The 18,924-nt window shown below is 38.4% G+C and overlaps 2 protein-coding genes and 1 long non-coding RNA gene across 4 annotated transcripts in view; 1 reads left to right on the plus strand and 2 right to left on the minus strand.

Annotated features, from left to right (window-relative positions):
• The window catches only part of MOSPD2 (motile sperm domain containing 2), a 51,053-nt gene extending 48,402 nt beyond the window's left edge, over window positions 1–2,651 (minus strand). Inside the window, exons 1-2 of the mRNA XM_004435136.3 lie at window positions 2,556–2,651; window positions 2,326–2,395 (exon numbers count right to left, since the gene is read on the minus strand). Coding sequence (XP_004435193.2) covers window positions 2,326–2,395; window positions 2,556–2,564 — 79 coding nt within the window. The 5' untranslated portion in view covers window positions 2,565–2,651. The remainder of the gene's footprint in view (window positions 1–2,325; window positions 2,396–2,555) is intronic.
• A 310-nt stretch (window positions 2,652–2,961) lies between these two features.
• The window catches only part of FANCB (FA complementation group B), a 29,464-nt gene continuing 13,501 nt past the window's right edge, over window positions 2,962–18,924 (plus strand). The window contains exons 1-2 of one of the 2 annotated variants that reach the window (XM_087426407.1): window positions 2,962–3,103; window positions 15,887–16,889. In XM_087426407.1, coding sequence (XP_087282533.1) covers window positions 15,957–16,889 — 933 coding nt within the window. In that variant the 5' untranslated portion in view covers window positions 2,962–3,103; window positions 15,887–15,956. The remainder of the gene's footprint in view (window positions 3,104–15,886; window positions 16,890–18,924) is intronic. The other variant, XM_087426408.1, reaches the window with a different exon arrangement.
• Window positions 7,063–8,945, minus strand: LOC147912013 (uncharacterized). The gene is made up of 2 exons (XR_015550354.1): window positions 7,815–8,945; window positions 7,063–7,658 (listed from the first exon to the last, which is right to left on the minus strand). It is a non-coding gene; the product is annotated as an uncharacterized LOC147912013 (long non-coding RNA).

Genomic DNA, 18,924 nt, shown 5'->3' on the forward strand with positions numbered 1-18,924 from the left:
ACTTTGAAATAACTCTTGTCCTTATGAAACAGTCTGAGGGCTGTTCTTTGCCAGATTTTGGTGGGGGAGGGGAGCCAGTTAGGACAGCTTTTACTACAGACTTGGACTAATCTCCCTAGGTATGTATTTAAGCATTGCTATATTCATTCAATGAGTATGTACTGAGAACTGTGGTAGATATACTGAGGCAAGTCAGACTCTGCCCTCAATGTCCACAGGTTGCCCCAGACCCCTAAACATTCTACTGGAGTTATGAACAATAAGCAAGTAAACAAATGAACGAGATAATTACAGGTTATGGTAAGAGCTGAAAAGGAGACAAAACAAAGAAGACAGGGAGGCTATTTAATAATCAGCAAAGGCTTCTCAGATACATTTAAACCAAGATGAAAAAGAAAATAAGGACCTAGCCATGCACACTACCTGGGCAAGAGCCTTCCAGGCAGAGATAGTGGAAAGGTCCCGAGATGGAAACAGACTCAGTCTGTTTGAAGAACATAAAAGAGGCAGTGTGGCTGGTTATGTTTTTCAAACTGGGTCACGTTTGTAGGTTGTGATGCCAATTTTGCGGGTCACTGCATCAGGGAGTCATAGTTTTCAGAATAAGTATTCTTTAATGAACTATGTGTGTGCACATGAGTGTGTACTAAATTGCAACGTATAATACGTTTCTTACTGTAGGCAATAGTAAAATCTGTACTAAGCAAGGAGAGTAATAAAAGATGAGGATGGAGTGGTGAGCAAGAGCTAGGGTATGCGTGGCCTTGCACTGTAGGCTACCATGAAGAATTGGGATTTTTATTCTAAACACAGTGGGAAGGTGCTGAAGGATTTCAAGCTGGGGAGTGACGTGATCTAATTCGACATGATGGTGTTGCCAAAAGATTACTATGGTGAAATTCAGAAGACCTGAGCACCAGTCCTGGCCTAGCCACTAACACCAGGGATATTGAGCAAACCACTTAATCTCTCTAGACCTTACTTTCTTCATTTTAAAAATGAGAAGGTTGGACCAAGATGACCTCTAAGATCTTGTCTATTGCTAAATTTCTATGACTATATTCTGCTTCCTCCCTTAGGCATAAGTAAATGACTACTGGGGAGACATTAGCTCATTAGGTCAAGTTCTGGGTTACTTTTTAAAATATTATAAACCATGTAGCTATAAGAGCTACATTTCTACAGAAAGTAATTTTAGAATTATCTCTTTACTGGAACCAGTTGTATTATTAGAAATGAAATCTCTGGGCTAAAAGTGAATTAAGTGCTTTTGCAACTCTCTGGTGCAAAGTCTGGGATGTGAAGAAAATTGACAGGGAGGGATGAAAAGATTTACTGACCAGGTTATTTGGAATAGATTTCCTTACTCGTTCTGGGTCATCAACTGACATATAATCTAGGGCAGTCTAAAGTTGCAGGGAACCTCTGCTTAGCACCGAAGTCAAGACATGGAAGCTTAACTCCTTTCACAGCAAGCAAAATGACTATTAAGGCAAAATATTCATTGAGAGCCTAGTATATGCTAACCCCATGCCAGACAGTGTGACATATGCTCTTTCATTTAATCCTAATTGTCTCATTTCACAATTATGGAAACAGAGCTCAGAAAACACAAGTAAGCTATTAAGTGGCAGGGCCAGGATTAGAATATTTATTCCATATTCATGATAAGTTATCCTCCATGTTTTAAAAACCTACTGTACAAGGATTAAATCATGAGTTAAATGTCGGACAAGTCAAGTATCTGTGACATTTGGACACAAAATATTCAACCAATAAATCGATTCTGGACTCACAGGTACTTTGCTAGGTACAGTGTGGGACGAAAAGACAAAAACTTGTTCCAGCACTGGAGGGCCTACTCCGTGGGTGGCATGCTGGGTTGTATGAAGTGGAATTAGGCAAAATATCCAAGGAATTTGGATCCCCAATTAAGTACACGTGAATAGTATTACGGCAGTTTCTAGGTTCATTTTCTCCATTGTTGCTGGTGAAAGGTCAGTAGAGAAACCGTGGCCTGGACAGTGTCACCTGTGCCGTGGGCCTAACAAGTGCCCCAAGTTCCATAAACTCGAGATGCTAGAAACTCACCGATTTCCAACTTACATTAACCCTTTAAAGGAAGCAACGGCCGCATCACCTGCCCAATCGGAGCAGCGTGCATGGCAGGTTACGGAGAAGAAAACCTTGGAAATGTGCAGGGCACCGTCCCTGTGAGGGTCGAAATGGTCCCTAAAGCCTCCCACAGAGACACCCGCAAACACCCCAGCAAAGTTGGGGACACTCACCGCATACCCGCCTCAACGCCGAGAACGCGGTACCCACCTGTCACATACTCAGCTTCGAACCTCCGTCGGATCTCAGAAATGAGCCTGGCTTTATTCTGGGAGTGATACTGGAAAGGAGACACGAAGAGACGCTTAGACACCAAGCGCACCATCCCGCTTCCCCTCAGACCAGCCCGCCTGCACCTAGGCGCGCGGCCCCTGGGCCTCAGAGGCGACTTCCAGGTCCAGGAGCGGGGGCTGCCGGTAGCGGTGCGGTCGGCTTCTCACCTCGGCCATGGTCACCGTTGCCACTTCCACAGCTGCCGTCCAAACACCTCACTCAACACCGGCCCGGCCGGCCCCAAGGTAGAAAAGGAAGGGCGGGAGGTGGAGGCGGTCGCGTGACACCGGAAGGCGGGCGGAAGCGTCGCCACGCTGCCCAATCCGATGCGGCCGCCTGGGCCTGGAGGCGGGACCAGGCCATCAGCCTGGCCTCCCATTCGCTTCTCGTTTGTGCCCCGCCTCCCGACGTCCCCTGCACTGCAGACCCGTCCCCGTCCCGGCCCCACCCGCCAAGGGATCGCGGGTGCGTGAGAGAGCTCCGCCTGCTTTTCGCTTTCACAACGTTCCCTGGTGGCCCCGCCTTCTCAGCCTCTCTTGGCAACCGTCTCCTGGCAGGCTCGGCGGGCTCCGCCTTCTCTGCGCTCTTTGCCGCCTCCGGCCCCGGCCTCCCAGGATGCAGCGCGCAGGCGGGAGGTTTGGAGCCGCGGGACGCTGCGCGTGCGTGGGACGTCGGAAGTTTGGCGGCTATCGGACGCAGAGCCCCGCGTGCTAAGGTAGGGTCGGCGCGTCTTCTCTTCCCTGGCTTTCGCGGAGGGAGCGGCGGGACTGGGTTTGCTCTCCTTGCCCCCCCCCCCTCATTGAGGGAAAACGGGAAGGAAGCGGGCTTCCCGGGGCTTGTGTCCGTTATTCTATGGAATGATAACTAGACTTTAGGTGCTTACTATATTCGGGGATTTCGCTAGAAAGGTTCCTCACCCCTGCAGCCTCTTTCCCACTTCCAGTGTGAGATACTTAACCAGGAATGTCTTTGAAATCTTTAAACTAAAAGTTATATAAAGTTGAGATGTAAAGCATCTTGCAGTTTAATTCAAGTGGTTGTTCTCTAATGGGGGGTAGTGGGTGGGCGATTTTGCCTCCCAGGGGACATTTGGCAATGTCTGGAGACATTTTTGGTTGTCACAACTTGGAGGGGGCCTGCTCCTGGCATCTAGTGAATAGAAGCCAAGGATACTGTTAAATACCCTGCAATGCGCAGGACAGTGCCCACGACCATTCTCTAGTGCAAAAGGTCAATAAGTGCCGAAGTCGAGAAAGATTTAGATTTATAACGTACTAGAACAAATTTCATGGTTGTCGGTTAAAAAATTGAAAGGAAGTAGTTTTGCATTCAATAGTACTCCTTTTTTTAAAAATTGAAAGATACTGAAAACTACAAAGAAATTGTAAGAACAGTCCCCATATTCCCACCATCCGTAGTCAACCATGATTGACACTTTAGCGTCTTTCTCCCCAGACTTTTCTTTATGTTTACATTTTTTGTGGGGGAAAATGAACACATTGTTTAAAAATTATTTGAATAAAAATTATTGAATTATTTGTATTAAAAAAAGTAACATTTCAGGTATAGCTAGAGTCTCCCTCTGGCTCCACTCCCTTGCCCTGATATCTATCCCCTTCTCCAGAGTAAACAGTCATGAGGGATTTGGCATGAATCTTTACAGCTTTCCTTTTTTTATTTTGGACCAGACTGCCTAGGTTTGAATCCTTGCCCTGTCACTTCCTATCTGTAGGTCTTTGAGAAGATCCCTAGGCTCCATGCCTCAGTTTCCTCATCTGTAGAATGAGATAATAGTGCCTATGGCATAAGGATGTCATGAGGAATAAATGAGTTAGTCCAAAGTGCTTAGAACAATACCTGGTGCGGAGAAAGCCCTCAAATGTAGCCATTGTAGGTAAACAGAAAATGTATAATGCTGTTTTATGTGTTTTGATTTAGATAAATAACATACTGCAGTATACATTTTTCTGCAACTTAATTTTTTTCATTTTATTTTTGAAATCTAGCCATGACGATATACATAGGTCTAATTCATTCCTTTTAACTATAGTATGATATTCCATCAGTATTTATTCATTCCTCTATTGGTGGTCAATGAAGTTTTTACCAATTTTTTTATTACAAATAGCACAGTGAACATTCTAGACAATGTCTTTGTGCGTTGTGTAGGGTTATTTCTCTGGGTTTATATCTAGAAATGAAATTGCTGGATATATGCATTTCTGCTTACTGCCAGTTGCCTTCCAAAGTCACCTCTCCCTTTAATTAAGTACTCATAATTATCTCTTAATTGACGGCTCTGCCTCCAATCTCACCTCACCCCCATCTTCAACACTGTCACCAAGATCTTTATAATTCAGAAGAAATCCTGTGATTCTATTTTTGAAATCTTTCGGTGGTTTATCATTGCTTAGAGAAAGTTAGAAGTCCTTAGGATGACATAGAAAACCTTATTTACCTTAATTTTTCCTGATTTCTCTTAGTGGGGCGCCATTCCCCCACGTTCGCCTACATTTCAGTTACACTAGGTATTGTCGGGAAAGGGAAAGGGGAGATTGATTCTGGGTAGGCCCCAACAAATGACTTCTAGTTATATAGGTAGAAAAAAGTTTTTAAAAAGCAGACCTATTCTGTAGTTGTTTACTTAGGTAAACAATGTCCTATATGTTGAAAAAAGGACATCTATTGGTATTATGCTCATAGGATTATGTTTAATATTATTAGGTGAAATTTTCAGTTGGGTGTCTGAGTCTACTTTTTTTCCAAAGATGCTTTCTGTTGGTCACAGTTGATATGGTTTCTTAGAGACTGTTTTAAGATTTCATCTGCAGATAGTATAGTGCTCTTTTAGGATCTTCCTGAACCAGACCAGCAGTTTATTTAAAGAGTTCTGAAATTTATAATGCCCAAATTAATTTATTAGCATTTAAAGGGAGCATTGCTTATTTGGTCAGAGGCTGGTAGAGAAGGGTGGATGAGGGTTATGATTTATTGCCAACCTACTGTATTTACGTTAGCATATATTATTGTTTTTCTGGTATACTCACATTATCTGTTTTCATTTTATGTATAAAATATATACAGTCAACTTTGGTGTATGGTATTACAGATCAGGAAAAGCTCAGATTAATTATATAGTGTTTTATAAATAATCTGCTTCCAAATTTCTCACCCCCACAGCTGCAACAGGAGGCAATACTTAACTAGTTTGAGTTACCTGTTGTTTTCTGCAGCCACTGTTGTAAGGATACTAAGTAATAAGTCAAATGACCAATAGGCTGGAATAGTAAGCCTGGTGTCCTGATAATCAGGGTTTGATTAATCAGGGCTTGTTTATATTGGTTTAAGAACCCCTAAATTGAACCTTAGTTTCACTTGTTTCCATATTATTTCTACCTAAAAAAAGAAAATTACTACTTATTCCATGGGCGTAAAGGTTTGTTTTATGAATATGTCGGGGGAAGAGGGAGAATCTCCCTCTGCCCTTTCCCTTAAGGTTCTTCTGGCTGGCCAAATAATCAACAAGACAGGTTAGCAGGAGAAAATAATACCAAGTTTAATAACATGTATACATGGGAGAAAGCAGGGACACTGCGTTTCTCAACACAATAGCAGAAATTCTCCTCTTAAATATCATTTTCAGCCAATGACAAAGGAGGATTTTGGGGGTGGGGGGAGTCAGTTACAGGAGATTACCACTAAAGCACAGTAAACAAGAGTAAGGTTATTATGCAGCTCAAGGCCTCACCTTCCACATTGATAAGTCACTAGAAATGAGCTCATCCCCCTCTCTTCTCCAAACAGAGAGGGAGATACCTTTACAAATGGAGATTTCCCTTATAAATGTAAATGATTGTCTGGCAACTCTTCGCAGGGTCATCCAGAGAATGTGGCCAGAGAGACAGAACTTCTGATAAGAGGGGCTTGTTGGTGCCTTTCCTATTGTAACATTTACCCTATGTTATCTTTACAGCCATCATGATAGATCTGTTCCAGGAAGGAGCTACCATGTCAAATTCTTTAGGCAGTTAGTGGGGGAGGTCAAATGTCCCTAGAGAAAACAACCAAGGTAAAGAGATAGATTTCAGGGTGGCCAAATCTTGATCTCCCACAGTCCCGCCTTTGAAACTAAAAGTTTCACAGTCTTTTTGAAACTTAAAGAAGTTTCATAGTCCAGAAGCTGAGTTGGTAGATTGTTTCATCTCACTGAACACATTTCTTAGTCCTGATAATAGATCAGTTTAATTAAGTTCATTTTAGAAGGTGGTGATGCAGGTGGGCTCTCAAGGTTAAACCTATATTGTGGAAGTAAGCAATCAAGTATTTAATAAGAAGCATTTCTGTGTAAACGAAAGAAAAACAAGGTTAATGGTTAGAGCAAGTTGTAAAGCAGTTTTTGAGTTCAGAGGACAGCCAGTGAAGAATTTTAGATGTCAGCGTCAAAGCATCTTTTGCAGTTTAAAATGTCTCTGATGATGTCATCAAGTAATCTCTTAAGTTTGTATCAAGTCCATCAGCTTCAGTTTGTAAGGCTTCAGGAAAAAGGGCAGGTTCAGTTTTCAGTGATTTCAAATGAAAATGATGGAAAAAATCAAAAACGTTAGTTTGGACATCTGTAGCCAGATATTTTAGGAGACTAGAAGAAATCAGGATCCAGTCCCGTCAACAGATATAAAACAAAAACCTCAAAATACAATTAACAAAACTGGGATCTAATATCCGCAAATGTATACTATAGTTTTTACTGAAACATAATTTTTCTCTCTAAAATCACCCTCATTTTTATCAAAGATAGCCAAATTAAAACTAACTAGTTTGCAAAATAAGTCTAGTTCCAATAGAGTTGGCCCAATTATTTACATAAGTACAGCAAGAATAGCAATTGATCACATAGGCTCTTTTAAATCTGCTTTGTTGGAACTTTTTATAAGGAATCTCAGATTGAACTTTAAAGGTCTCTCGAGGCCAGGAAAGCCAAGCCAAGGATTTTGTCATCAGAGTTTGCCTGCAATACCTATAGATTTGGGTGAATTCCTCTCTTCCGAGGTTTCCCCAAAATATTTCGAGGTTCCTTGTACCTGCCAGATAAGTGACATTCTTTACTTATCCTGGTAAGTGCTGCTTGGAACATAAAGGTACCAGGCCAATATTTCCACGTGGCTTTATTCCATAAAGTCCAATCTTCATTCCTCAAAAGCTGTATGGTTATATTGCAAATATGATGTTCCAGTCACAACCTTGGTAATAGACACAGTGTTTCCAATTGTGTCCTGTTATAAGGAGAATAGATTCTTATTGAACTTATGCAAATAACTATATTGCCATGAAAACAACAATACTCACTTACTAAGAGTTTTTAAATTCGAGGGATCAGGTAGAGAGAAAAAGATAAATATTTTAATTTTACTTACAAAAATATCATTTACCAAATTGCTATAAGTCATAGCTAGCTCAGGAGAAAAGAGAAAAAGTTTTCCTTAAATCTGAAAAAACAAAACATTAAAAATTCAGCAATACTTTAAATGAAAAATCATAAAAATTATAATCAGTTCATTCAGTCCTGTGTAATCCATTCTTGATCCCAATCTTTTTGTTAGCAGCTTCATGAACTTATCAGTTTCTCCATCGGATTTCTGTAATTTTTTTTTTCCCAGTTCAGTTTTATGATCAGAAAGTTTATCAGAAGCCTGTACTTCAGTGTAAATGTCAGAGTCCTTTCCATGAATTTTTCTGAAGTTGAAACATTTTGCAAAGCATTAGAGCAAAGAAATAAGTCTGTAAACAAGACCTCAAAATGGCAATTGACAAAGAAATTTGGTTAATTTTGTGACATACAACACTTTAAAATAATAATAACCAGAATTATGGCTGATAACCAGGACAGATCAGAATTTAGTAATATTATACAATTTTAAAACACCTATATCAATAACATTTACCCACATAATACCACCTAAGCAGGCTTATCATCACTTGTCTGACAATGTTTTCTATGTAATTTAACATACTAAATCAGCCTAATAAGTTTAGTATCTTCTTCCTTATAGGAAGAGAGCAAATTTTTTTTGTCTTCCTCCTTATAGGAAGAGAGCAAATTTCGTTGAGAAGTTTCAGGGCCCTTTGAAAATTCTCGAAGAAAAAAGTAAAAATAAAGACTTTATTTAAGATACGAATTTTGGGGAGCTTGTTAAAAATATAAAAAGTCAAAGCAAACAGAGCATTAATAGTCCAAAAAGCCTTAATAGAGAGACCTCAGTCTCTTGAACACAGGAAATTATTTTAACAGTTTTTTGGTTTTTTTTTAGGTAGACTTACTCAAAGGTAAAGAAAAATCTTTTATAACCTCTTTATCAAGTTTAAGCAAATTATCCTTTTACGAGAAATTTCAATTTTGCACCAGCTTACTTCTGCTATTAAAACTCATTTACTTAATTAAATTCATTTCAATCTTAGCCAACTTGACCATACAAAAACTCTTTTTCCAGAATTCCTCTTCCACAAACCTTCTATAACTTTTTTTTTACATTCAGAATTTGTCCCATGTCTTTTTTTTTTTTCTTTTAGTACTTGAGGACAAATTTATCTTTCTTAACCAAACAAAATATTTCCATTCTTTGCACCTTCTTTATACATCTTACTTTCCTTGTACACAGACATATTTTTCTTAATATTTAGTAGCTTCAATCACATATATTAATTAGAAATTTTAACCCTTAGAAACCTTAATTTGTAAGTAAAAACTAAACAATTATAAACTTTCTTTTACATTAGTATCTTGTGGCTTGGAAAATTTATAAACACTTCATAACTTCTAGAAACATGTTACTTTATAGTACAATCTTTTAATAAAACACATGTTTACCAATAGACCCAAAACACCTTTTAGTTTTCCTGTAATGAAAAGCCAAAAGTAGACAAACGTACATTTAGCAATGTCTAATATCTTATCTTATTTGGAAATGATGATACTCAGAGAATTTTTTATCATAAATTTTAGCAAAACTCTAAAAGTCACCACAAAGAGTTTGGAAGCTGTAACCACCATAACACATAATTATTGTTTAAAGTTCATCCAACGTTTATCTTTTTCACAACTATTTACTTGTTCCCAATAATTATTTAGATTGCCTGTAAGACTTCATAAGACATTAGATAAAATTAGCCATCATTTAAATTACTATTTTTGTTAACCAGTTCTGTAATAGAAATAACATCAATTTTTTGTACAAAAGTTTATGTAAATTTCATCACCTCTTATACCTTTAAACATAGTTATCATTAAAATTTTTATCAATAGGTCTTGGTCTTATAATTTTGGACAAGGGAAGCATTCCCAGTCAGACATTTTAAAAGATACTCAGGCAAAGTTGATGTAACCTCTATATAAAATTAGCTCAAACATGCCAACCTTTATAATCTTATTAACACTTACACTTTTACATGTTCTCAATTCAATTGTAACCTGAGTCAAGGTCTTAAGGCTAGTCAAATTTTTTCCTTCCTTTTTCTGGCCTTTTCTTAGGTACCAAATAAATAATTATGTGAGAGCTCTCAAAAAAAATTTTTTTCCCCCAATTTAGAAGTTTTCCCAATTCAAAGGATCCGTCGTCTGGCCGTTGGCGAGTAGGATCTTCATTTGTATATTTATTCCAATAGTGACTCGAACCAATAAGGCTTTTTAAGGAAAGACCCGGAGGTAACTTTCCACGCTTAGAATAAATCTACCATGGACGCAAGAGGCGTCCCTGGTGAGGGCGCAGATTATGTAGCCCCCCTGATCCACAGAATTCACTCCCAAAGATATTCAGAGAAAGTAAAGACCTTCGTTGCACAGGCGGTAAGGATGGTGTCTCCGGTCTCCCACAATAGTGTGGGACGCCTCCAGTCACAGACCCGCTAATCTGTGACACCGGGCAGGCGATACAGGAATGGGATTTTTCCAGCACTAACAAGCAACGAAGGTAAAGAAGACAAAAGCCCTTATGGACTGGGCCTTTTATGACAAACTCCCCTGAGAACTTGGCACAGCCGGACAGAGACAGTTCGGAACCCCAGTCTACTCGACTGGCCACCAAGGTGCACCCCGGTAAATGCACCTTCCATATGGTGGAGACCAAGGAGAATATTCTCACTGGTCACAAAGCCAAGTTCTCAGGACACAGAACAAGACAGAGACTACTCTGGGAGGAAAAGGGATCAAGATCAAAACCAAGAATACGCTACCAAATTTAAACCAAGAGTCACTAAAAGCCCAAGAAACTAGTTTCCCCAATATTTTCTCCTGCCAATCTAAATTTAGAAAGAGAGAAAATTCTCACCACTTCCTTCTGCCGGACTCCGCAGATAGAGATTCCGGGAGGCTGACGTGGTAAGAAGTCTTACCTTTTGCCGGCTTTCGTCAGGCGTTCCCGTATCTCATCGTATGCAGTAGTCCAGGGAGAAGGCAGGTCTTCAAGCCAGAGAAGGCAACTTGCCAGCCAGTGTGGCTCCTGGCGACTACGGCAAAACTGTAGGGGGAAGAGGGAGAATCTCCCTCTGCACTTTCCCTTAAGGTTCTTCTGGCTGGCCAAATAATCAACAAGACAGGTTAGCAGGAGAAAATAATACCAAGTTTAATAACATGTATACATGGGAGAAAGCAGGGACACTGCGTTTCTCAACACAATAGCAGAAAGTCTCATCTTAAATATCCTTTTCAGCCAATGACAAAGGAGGATTTTGGGGGTGGGGGGAGTCAGTTACAGGAGATTACCACTAAAGCACAGTAAACAAGAATAAGGTTATTATGCAGCTCAAGGCCTCACCTTCCACATTGATAAGTCACTAGAAATGAGCTCATCCCCCTCTCTTCTCCAAACAGAGAGGGAGATACCTTTACAAATGGAGATTTCCCTTATAAATGTAAATGATTGTCTGGCAACTCTTCGCAGGGTCATCCAGAGAATGTGGCCAGAGAGACAGAACTTCTGATAAGAGGGGCTTGTTGGTGCCTTTCCTATTGTAACATTTACCCTATGTTATCTTTACAGCCATCATGATAGATCTGTTCCAGGAAGGAGCTACCATGTCAAATTCTTTAGGCAGTTAGTGGGGGAGGTCAAATGTCCCTAGAGAAAACAACCAAGGTAAAGAGATAGATTTCAGGGTGGCCAAATCTTGATCTCCCACAAATATATGCTAAGAACTTTTACTGTTAAAACAGATGTTGCATCAATATAAAATAAAACAAATATACAAAGATATGTGAATTCAGTAAGCCTTGAGATTATAGAAAGTTTGAGGAAAAAAATTTATCTTCATAAATAAATTAATTAATATTAATAGCTTCTAATTTTTAACTCTGAAGGTGGTCCATTAAAATAATATTGAAAATGTGCATGTTTTTGCAATAGTATTTAAAAATGAAAAATAATGACCTTTCAAAGAACAGTCATTTATGTTTTTAAATCTATTTGAGTCTAAGTCCCTGAGAATAAATTTACTTTTTGCCTAGAGCTCATGCTAAAAGCATGTTGGATTAGGATTATAACAGAGCTTTGAATGCTATGCTAAGCCTTATAGCAATGATTTGCAACCTTTTATCTCTACGTCATTCATATGTTCAATACATGGTGTTTGACATCTATCTTTCCAGGTAGTAATTCAAGGATCGTAGATCTATTGAGAAGGTGTGGGGGGCGGGGAGGGGAAGGTGCATGCAAAGATTTTGAATTAGGGGACAGTTTGTGTTTTAGAACAGTATACTGAGGTAGCATAAATAAATTGATATATTGGAGGGAAGAGAGACTAAAGTAAGGAAGACCAATTGAGTTTTTATCTCAGCCTAAGTGAGAGATGAAAGCCTGAACTATGGTAGTGGCAATTGGAACGGAGAGTTGGAAAATAGATGTTTCTAATTTAGGAACTTGGTGATAGCATTAAAAGAACAGAATGTAGGGGGCCTGATTTTCTGAAATCATAACTTTGTCAAGGTGCAACACTACATACTCTTAAGTTTTAGTAAAGGGTGAGATTCTATTGACCTTTTAGCAATCAGATTCTCCTTGCTCCTATCACACTCGAATATTGGTGAACCAGAATATTGTGTTTATTAAACGTTAGTTGTGACATTTAATATTAAAATAACAAAATCCTTTTCTGTACAGAAGTTATTTTTGGTTGTGTTTAGTATTAAGAAATCTGAAAAACTTTAAGTGAGCAGGTAGTAAAAGACAATGAGTTCTTAGATCTTTACCTCAGAATATATCATTTTAATGGTTTTCCTTTTTTAGAAATCTTCTAAGAGACCTGACATGTCTGTGGGAAATTTGAAATAAATTATTATTCATACATTTTGATGTAATAAACTAATATGTGTCCTTTAAAGTAAAAGATAGTTGCATAAGTAAAAGCCACACCTTTGATTTACCTACCTTCTTTGCTAATGAAGCTGAAACTGCTCTGTGATACCTATTGTCCCAGATCTTTGCATTAAATTAATTGCCTAGCAACAAACCGGTAAGCCAGTGACTTTTGCTAGTTTGTATTATGATACAGTATCTCCAGTTGCTTCAGGTAATAGATTTCATGAAATTCTGAAAACAATATCATCAATTTAATTGAAAAAAATAAATGCCATAGAGGAGTGTATTTATCTGTTGCTGTATAATAAGTTACTCCCAAACTTAGCAGTTTATAACAACAAACATTTATTATCTCAAAATGTCTGAGGATTAGGAATTTGGGAGCAGCTTAGCTGGATGGTTCTGGCTGAGGATCTCTCCAAGGGGCTGAGTCATCCAAAGGCTTAACTGGAGCTGGAAGATCTGATCCCAAGAAGGCTCACTCACATGGCTGTGGGTAAAAGTCTTCAGTCCCTTGCTGACTCTTGGCAGAAAGCCATAGCTCCTTGTGTGTACGTCTTCATGGGGCTGCCTGAGTGTCTTGATGATATGGCAGGTGGCTTTCTCCAGTGTAAGTGATCCAAAGAAGAGGTCAGTGAGGAAGCCACAGTGCTCTATGACCCAGTCTTGGAAATCACACACTATCACTTCTGCTGTATTCTATTGGCTATGTGGGAGATCAAGATTTGGCCACCCTGAAATATATCTCTTTACCTTGATTGTTTTCTCTGAGGGACATTTGACCTCCCCCACTAACTGGCTAAAGAATTTGACATGGTGGCTCCTTCCTGGAACAGATCTTCTATCATGATGGCTGTAAAGATAATGTAAAATAGATGCTACAATGGGAGGGGCACCAAGCCCCTTTTATCAAAAACTCTGTCTCTCCCTGACCACATTATCTATAGATGACCCCGAAAAGAATTGTCCTCCTGCCCTCTGAAGTCCCAGGCCACTACCCACCCCCAACACGCTCCTCGCCTTTAGCTGCAATACTTAAGCAAGCAGCTTAGACAGAGGGACGAGTTGCTCATTTCTGAGCTTCTCCCATGTATACATGTTATTAAACTTGGTATTATTTTCTACTGCTAACCTGTCTTGTTGATTATTTGGCCAGCCATAAGAACCTTAAGGAAAAGGGCAGAGGAAGATTCTCCCTCTTCCCCCTACAGCTAGAAGCAAGTCATAATGACCAGCCCTCACTCAAGGAGAGGAGAATTAAGTGCCACTTATTGATGGAAGGAGTTTTAAAGAATTTGTGAACGTAATTTTAAAACCACAAGTGATATATTTGGAAATTAGACAATAAGGTGTGGCATCTCCAATTTGAAAGTAAATGCTGACTAATCTAGTCTGCTTTTAAGTAGAATTGCCTCTAAATCAAAGTCATTTCTATAAAATGCAAGCTACATTAAGTTAAATTTGTAGATTATGGTTCAGTGATACTTTTTTCTAATTGGACTATTGGAGTAGACTTATAATGAAAGAACAAAACCTAAGCCTTTGGAGTTTGCTTCTCATTCAGCAGAGGAAAACAGTATTACTCATAAATGACCTAGTTTTCATTTATTTCTGAAATAGTTGAATTCCTGGTGTAAATGATCCACAAGTAGGAGAAAAGAGAAAGAATGAGTTAGAGTTATTTATAGTGGAGAGGGACCTTTCAGCATTCACAAACCATTAAGTATGCAACTATTCTTCTGAACTTTGTAAGGGTAGGTACTATGTAAACCAGAGCTGGCCATGATGATGATAGTAGCTCACCTTTATTGAGCACTTTCTATGTACCATGTTTTATTTCAAGTGGGTTATATTAGTTAATTCCAATACTTTGTGAGGTAGATACTGTTACTACACCCCATTATATAGATGTAGATGTGAGGCACAAAGGGGTTAAGTAGCTTGCCCAAAGTCACACATCTAGTAAAAGGCGGGCCCAGCATTCACATGGCTCTCTAACCATGTGCAATTCTGCTTAGCATGTGCTAAGCATTCAGTAACTGTTAAAAGGAGTGTCTCAGCATATATAGCCACTGAATAAAGAGAGCTCAACATCTTTTTCTTATATGTATGTGTTCAATGTAGGGTTTGTTCCTTTGTTCTTTATTTTACCGTATTAATTTTCTAAAGTTGCCTTTCTTATAACCAATGTTTAGAGTAAGAGAAAGCATGCCAGGACAGTGTGGTAGTTAAAAATGTAGGCTCAGGAATCAGAGGGCCCCTCTTCCCAATCAAGTGCCATTGCTCATTAGTGTTGTAACCTTGCAAAATTTTCTGACCTCCGTTAAAATAAGGTTTTCTCATTTAAAAGATGACATAATAAGAATACTTACTTTAAAAGAATAATTATAAGCATTAAATGAAATAACATATATTGTACTTGGCATATAATAAGCATGAATAATTGACAGCAGTATTACTAATCCTCTATTTTTTTCTACTTTGAATAAGAATAGTGACTTCCTTAGGTCATAAAACTGCATGGTTTTTGCCAAGTGAGGTTTAAGATTTATTTCTATTACTCCTATGGAGATTTTTTTAAACCATGTTATAGCATCTCCTGTTTTTCTTTCTGGGCTTTCATTTTGGCTATAGAGTCTTTGTGACCCCCTGTCTCAGGGAAGCAGGAGCCCAAGCGCCCGGGCTGTGGGAGCAGTCTAATTTGAATCATTGACTGACTGAATTGTCATTGTAAAGGGGCTAAGCCGAGAGGAAGAAACCCAGTTTGAGGCAACGGGTCAGAAAATCAGGAAACCAGATTAGGTTGGTAGATTTGAAAGAGAGACAGAAATGGAACCCTTAAGAAATTCCCTGAGCCAGAAAGATGTCTACAGTCACTGAATAGAGCACTACAGCTTTTAATAGATGCTGCTAACATATTTAGTTATCTTTTTGATGTGGTTCTTTGCATTCTTTGCAAACTGTGTTTTTTAAGGCTGTACAGAAATAACATTTGGGATATGTTTTTTGATAAGCGTGACATTGCTAAGATAACATAAAAAGCTGAAAAATGTGAACTTAATAATATTTATCATTATGATACTTGTTTAACAGAAACGTGTGTTTTCTTTTCAACGCTGCCTACTTGATGGCACTTTTTCTCATTTTAATTTTAGGTTTAAAAGCATCCACTGGAATCAATTTGCATTCGAAAATTGTACCAACACAAAGACTTCGTATTGTGGAATGACTAGCAAACAAGCAATGTCATCTAACGAACAAGAAAGGCTCTTGTGTTATAATGGGGAAGTCCTTGTTTTTCGATTGTCTAAAGGAAATTTTGCAGATAAAGGACCTGCAAAAATACCCATATTACATGTCAGAAGAATGGTATTTGACAGAGGTACAAGAGCATTTGTTCAGAAATCCACTGGATTCTTTAGCATAAAAGAAGAAAACTCTGATTTAAAAATTGTGTGTTGCGACTGTGTGTCAGATTTCAGAAATGGAATTAACCTCCCTCATATTGTGATACAATGCAATAAAAAGAATAACGTTTTCAAATATCTTCTACTATTTCTTCACAGTACCAATACATTTGAAAAGCGTTTGAGTTTTCAACTAGGCCACGAGTTGCTGGATGGTGTAAGGGTCCTTAATGGCCCTTTAATTTTATGGAGATATGACAAAACATTCTTCTATATCTCTTCCAAAACTCACCAAGTTGTTACTGTGTCTGTTAACTTTTCCTCTATTGAGTGGGCAGGGGAAATTGAAAATCTAGGTATGGTTTTATTAGGACCAAGATGTTCTTCAAACCAAAAGCCTTCAAAATCAGATTATGCATTTCGGAATACCAAGTTTTGTGTATACTCCCTTGAAAATGAAGAAGTAATAAGTGATACATACATTATCCCTCCTGCTTATAGCAGTGTGTTAACTTGTGTGCGTGTGTATGCAACTGAGATGGTCAACAACCAGTTAAGAATGTCTCTGATTGCCCTTACTCAAAAGAATCAGCTGATTTCATTCCGAAATGGGACTCCTGAAAGTGTGTGCCAGCTTCCATTTGGAGATCCTTGTGCAGTTCAACTGATGGATTCAGGTGGAGGAGGCTTCCTTTTCGTTGTATCCTTTAGGTCCAATGATGCATGTGCTGTTTGGAAAAAGAACTTTCAGGTACAGTACTTATATCATTCAGTTGGTGTGATCTTAGACCTATTAAGCTTTCTTACAGTTCTTCCAGTTTATCCTGTAGTCTTATTATCCAAATCAATTGTTAGTGCTGCATTTAAAAGAAAATCATATATTACATCATTCTTTTTTCTTCAAGTTATCTAAATACTACCTGATAAAGGTTTTTCCTTGCCATTTTGAGTCATAAAACCTTTGAGTGGTTTGGAAATATATTTTGTTTAATATAATTGTCTTTTAGTATAACTATTTCTAATTTTTATTAATGTGATAATAATTGGATGTGTATTTTTACTTAGAGTAAGATTATTAGTAATTTGACTTGTTAAGCCTTCCTAGAAAACTCAAATCAGTTGTTTAACTTTTTAACAATTGGCAATTATCTATTTAAACTTGAAATCTAAAGGAATTGCTTGAAATGTATCATTATCCCTTTAGAGACAAATAATTGTTCTCCAGAACAGTGATGTGTTAATTTTTCTAAAAACTGTTGCTCAGAGAATTTTATGTCATATTTTGAAACTCAGACTTGTCCTTTAAGCAAGCATTCACATTTTATCTACATGGAGTCGTGTCTTTTAATGTAAGGTTTGGAAATTGCTTTAAAATACTCACTGGTATTAAGTGTTCAATAACAGGTAAAAAGGCACAGAAAATGAATAGGCAGTTGGAGGTTTGTAACTGGCTGTCTCCACCAATAGTATTTCTCTGATTCTGATTTTTTGGAAACATTGCATCCTCCTGCCTTAAGATATATATCAGCTCATTCAATTATGTGATATGAAGTGTTTTTAATTCAAGATAAATAATCAGGGCCGGCCCCATGGCTTAGTGGTTAAGTGCGCACGCTCCACTACTGGCGGCCCGAGTTCGGATTCCGGGCGCGCACCGATGCACCGCTTCTCCGGCCATGCTGAGGCCGCGTCCCACGTACAGCAAGTAGAAGGATGTGCAACTATGACATACAACTATCTACTGGGGCTTTGGGGAAGAAAAAAATAAAAGGAGGAGGATTGGCAATAGATGTTAGCTCAGAGCCGGTCTTTCTCAGCAAAAAGAGGAGGATTAGCACGGATGTTAGCTCAGGGCTGATCTCCCTCACCAAAAAAAAAAAAAAAAAAAAAAGCTGACTTAAAAAAAAAAAAGATAAATAATCATTTCTAGTCAGAAATGTCTCTTCCAAAAGTAGTTTTTTTAGTATGTTATGCAACTTTTTCAGTTCTTGTGCTACTTTGGAAAAAAGCAGATACTGCTTTACTTTGTGCACCCTGTTCGTTTAATTAGAAGCTCAACTAAAATTTCTATCATTGTATTACCACCTTGATATTGATAAATATTTTGGGAAGTTCAAAAGGCATTTTTTTTATGTGAATCATTACTTCGTGTGTATTTGTGTTGATGTGTATGGAAATGTCAGGTTGAAATTGTGTTTTATCAGGCTTTGCCTTGTGAATTACCTTTGTGTTATTAGGGATTATGTAGTCATATTCAACCTCTGTAACACATAGAGGACTTAAATTCTCAAAAGGAAAATAATTTGCAAGCTATCCTATTTTTTTTCCAAAGCAATCTTTTAAAAGCACGTTGTACTTTTACTTTTATTTGAAGGTTACTTTTATTTGAAGGTTATTTGGAAGGTGACATTTTCTGTCTCTTTCTACTCTCTTTTACTTTCAAGAAATGGTAGGGGGAAACATCTAGTATAGCCTGTAATCCTTATTGGGGTCAGGGTAATGGAAAGAATACACTTAACCTGGGTTTGAACCCCCTGAGCCCCTTTCTAGTGTTACCTTAAGGAATATACTTAATTTTTGTGAACCTGTTTTCCATCTTTATGAAATTGGGATTATCCGGCCTCTGAGAGGGGAGAATTAAATAAAATGACATTGTAAAGTGTCTTGCACAGTGCTTGGCACATAGGAGAAGCTCAGTAAGTGGTAGGTCTTATTATGTTAGACAAGGGCTAGGGCTGTCATCAGTGACTTGTAGCTACCCAGGGTCCCTTATTCACCTGGGTAAG

The sequence above is a fragment of the Ceratotherium simum genome, chromosome X, assembly GCF_057802395.1.
Source record: "Ceratotherium simum simum isolate JZ-2026a chromosome X, ASM5780239v1, whole genome shotgun sequence".
In the NCBI taxonomy this organism is placed as follows: Eukaryota; Metazoa; Chordata; class Mammalia; order Perissodactyla; family Rhinocerotidae; genus Ceratotherium; species Ceratotherium simum.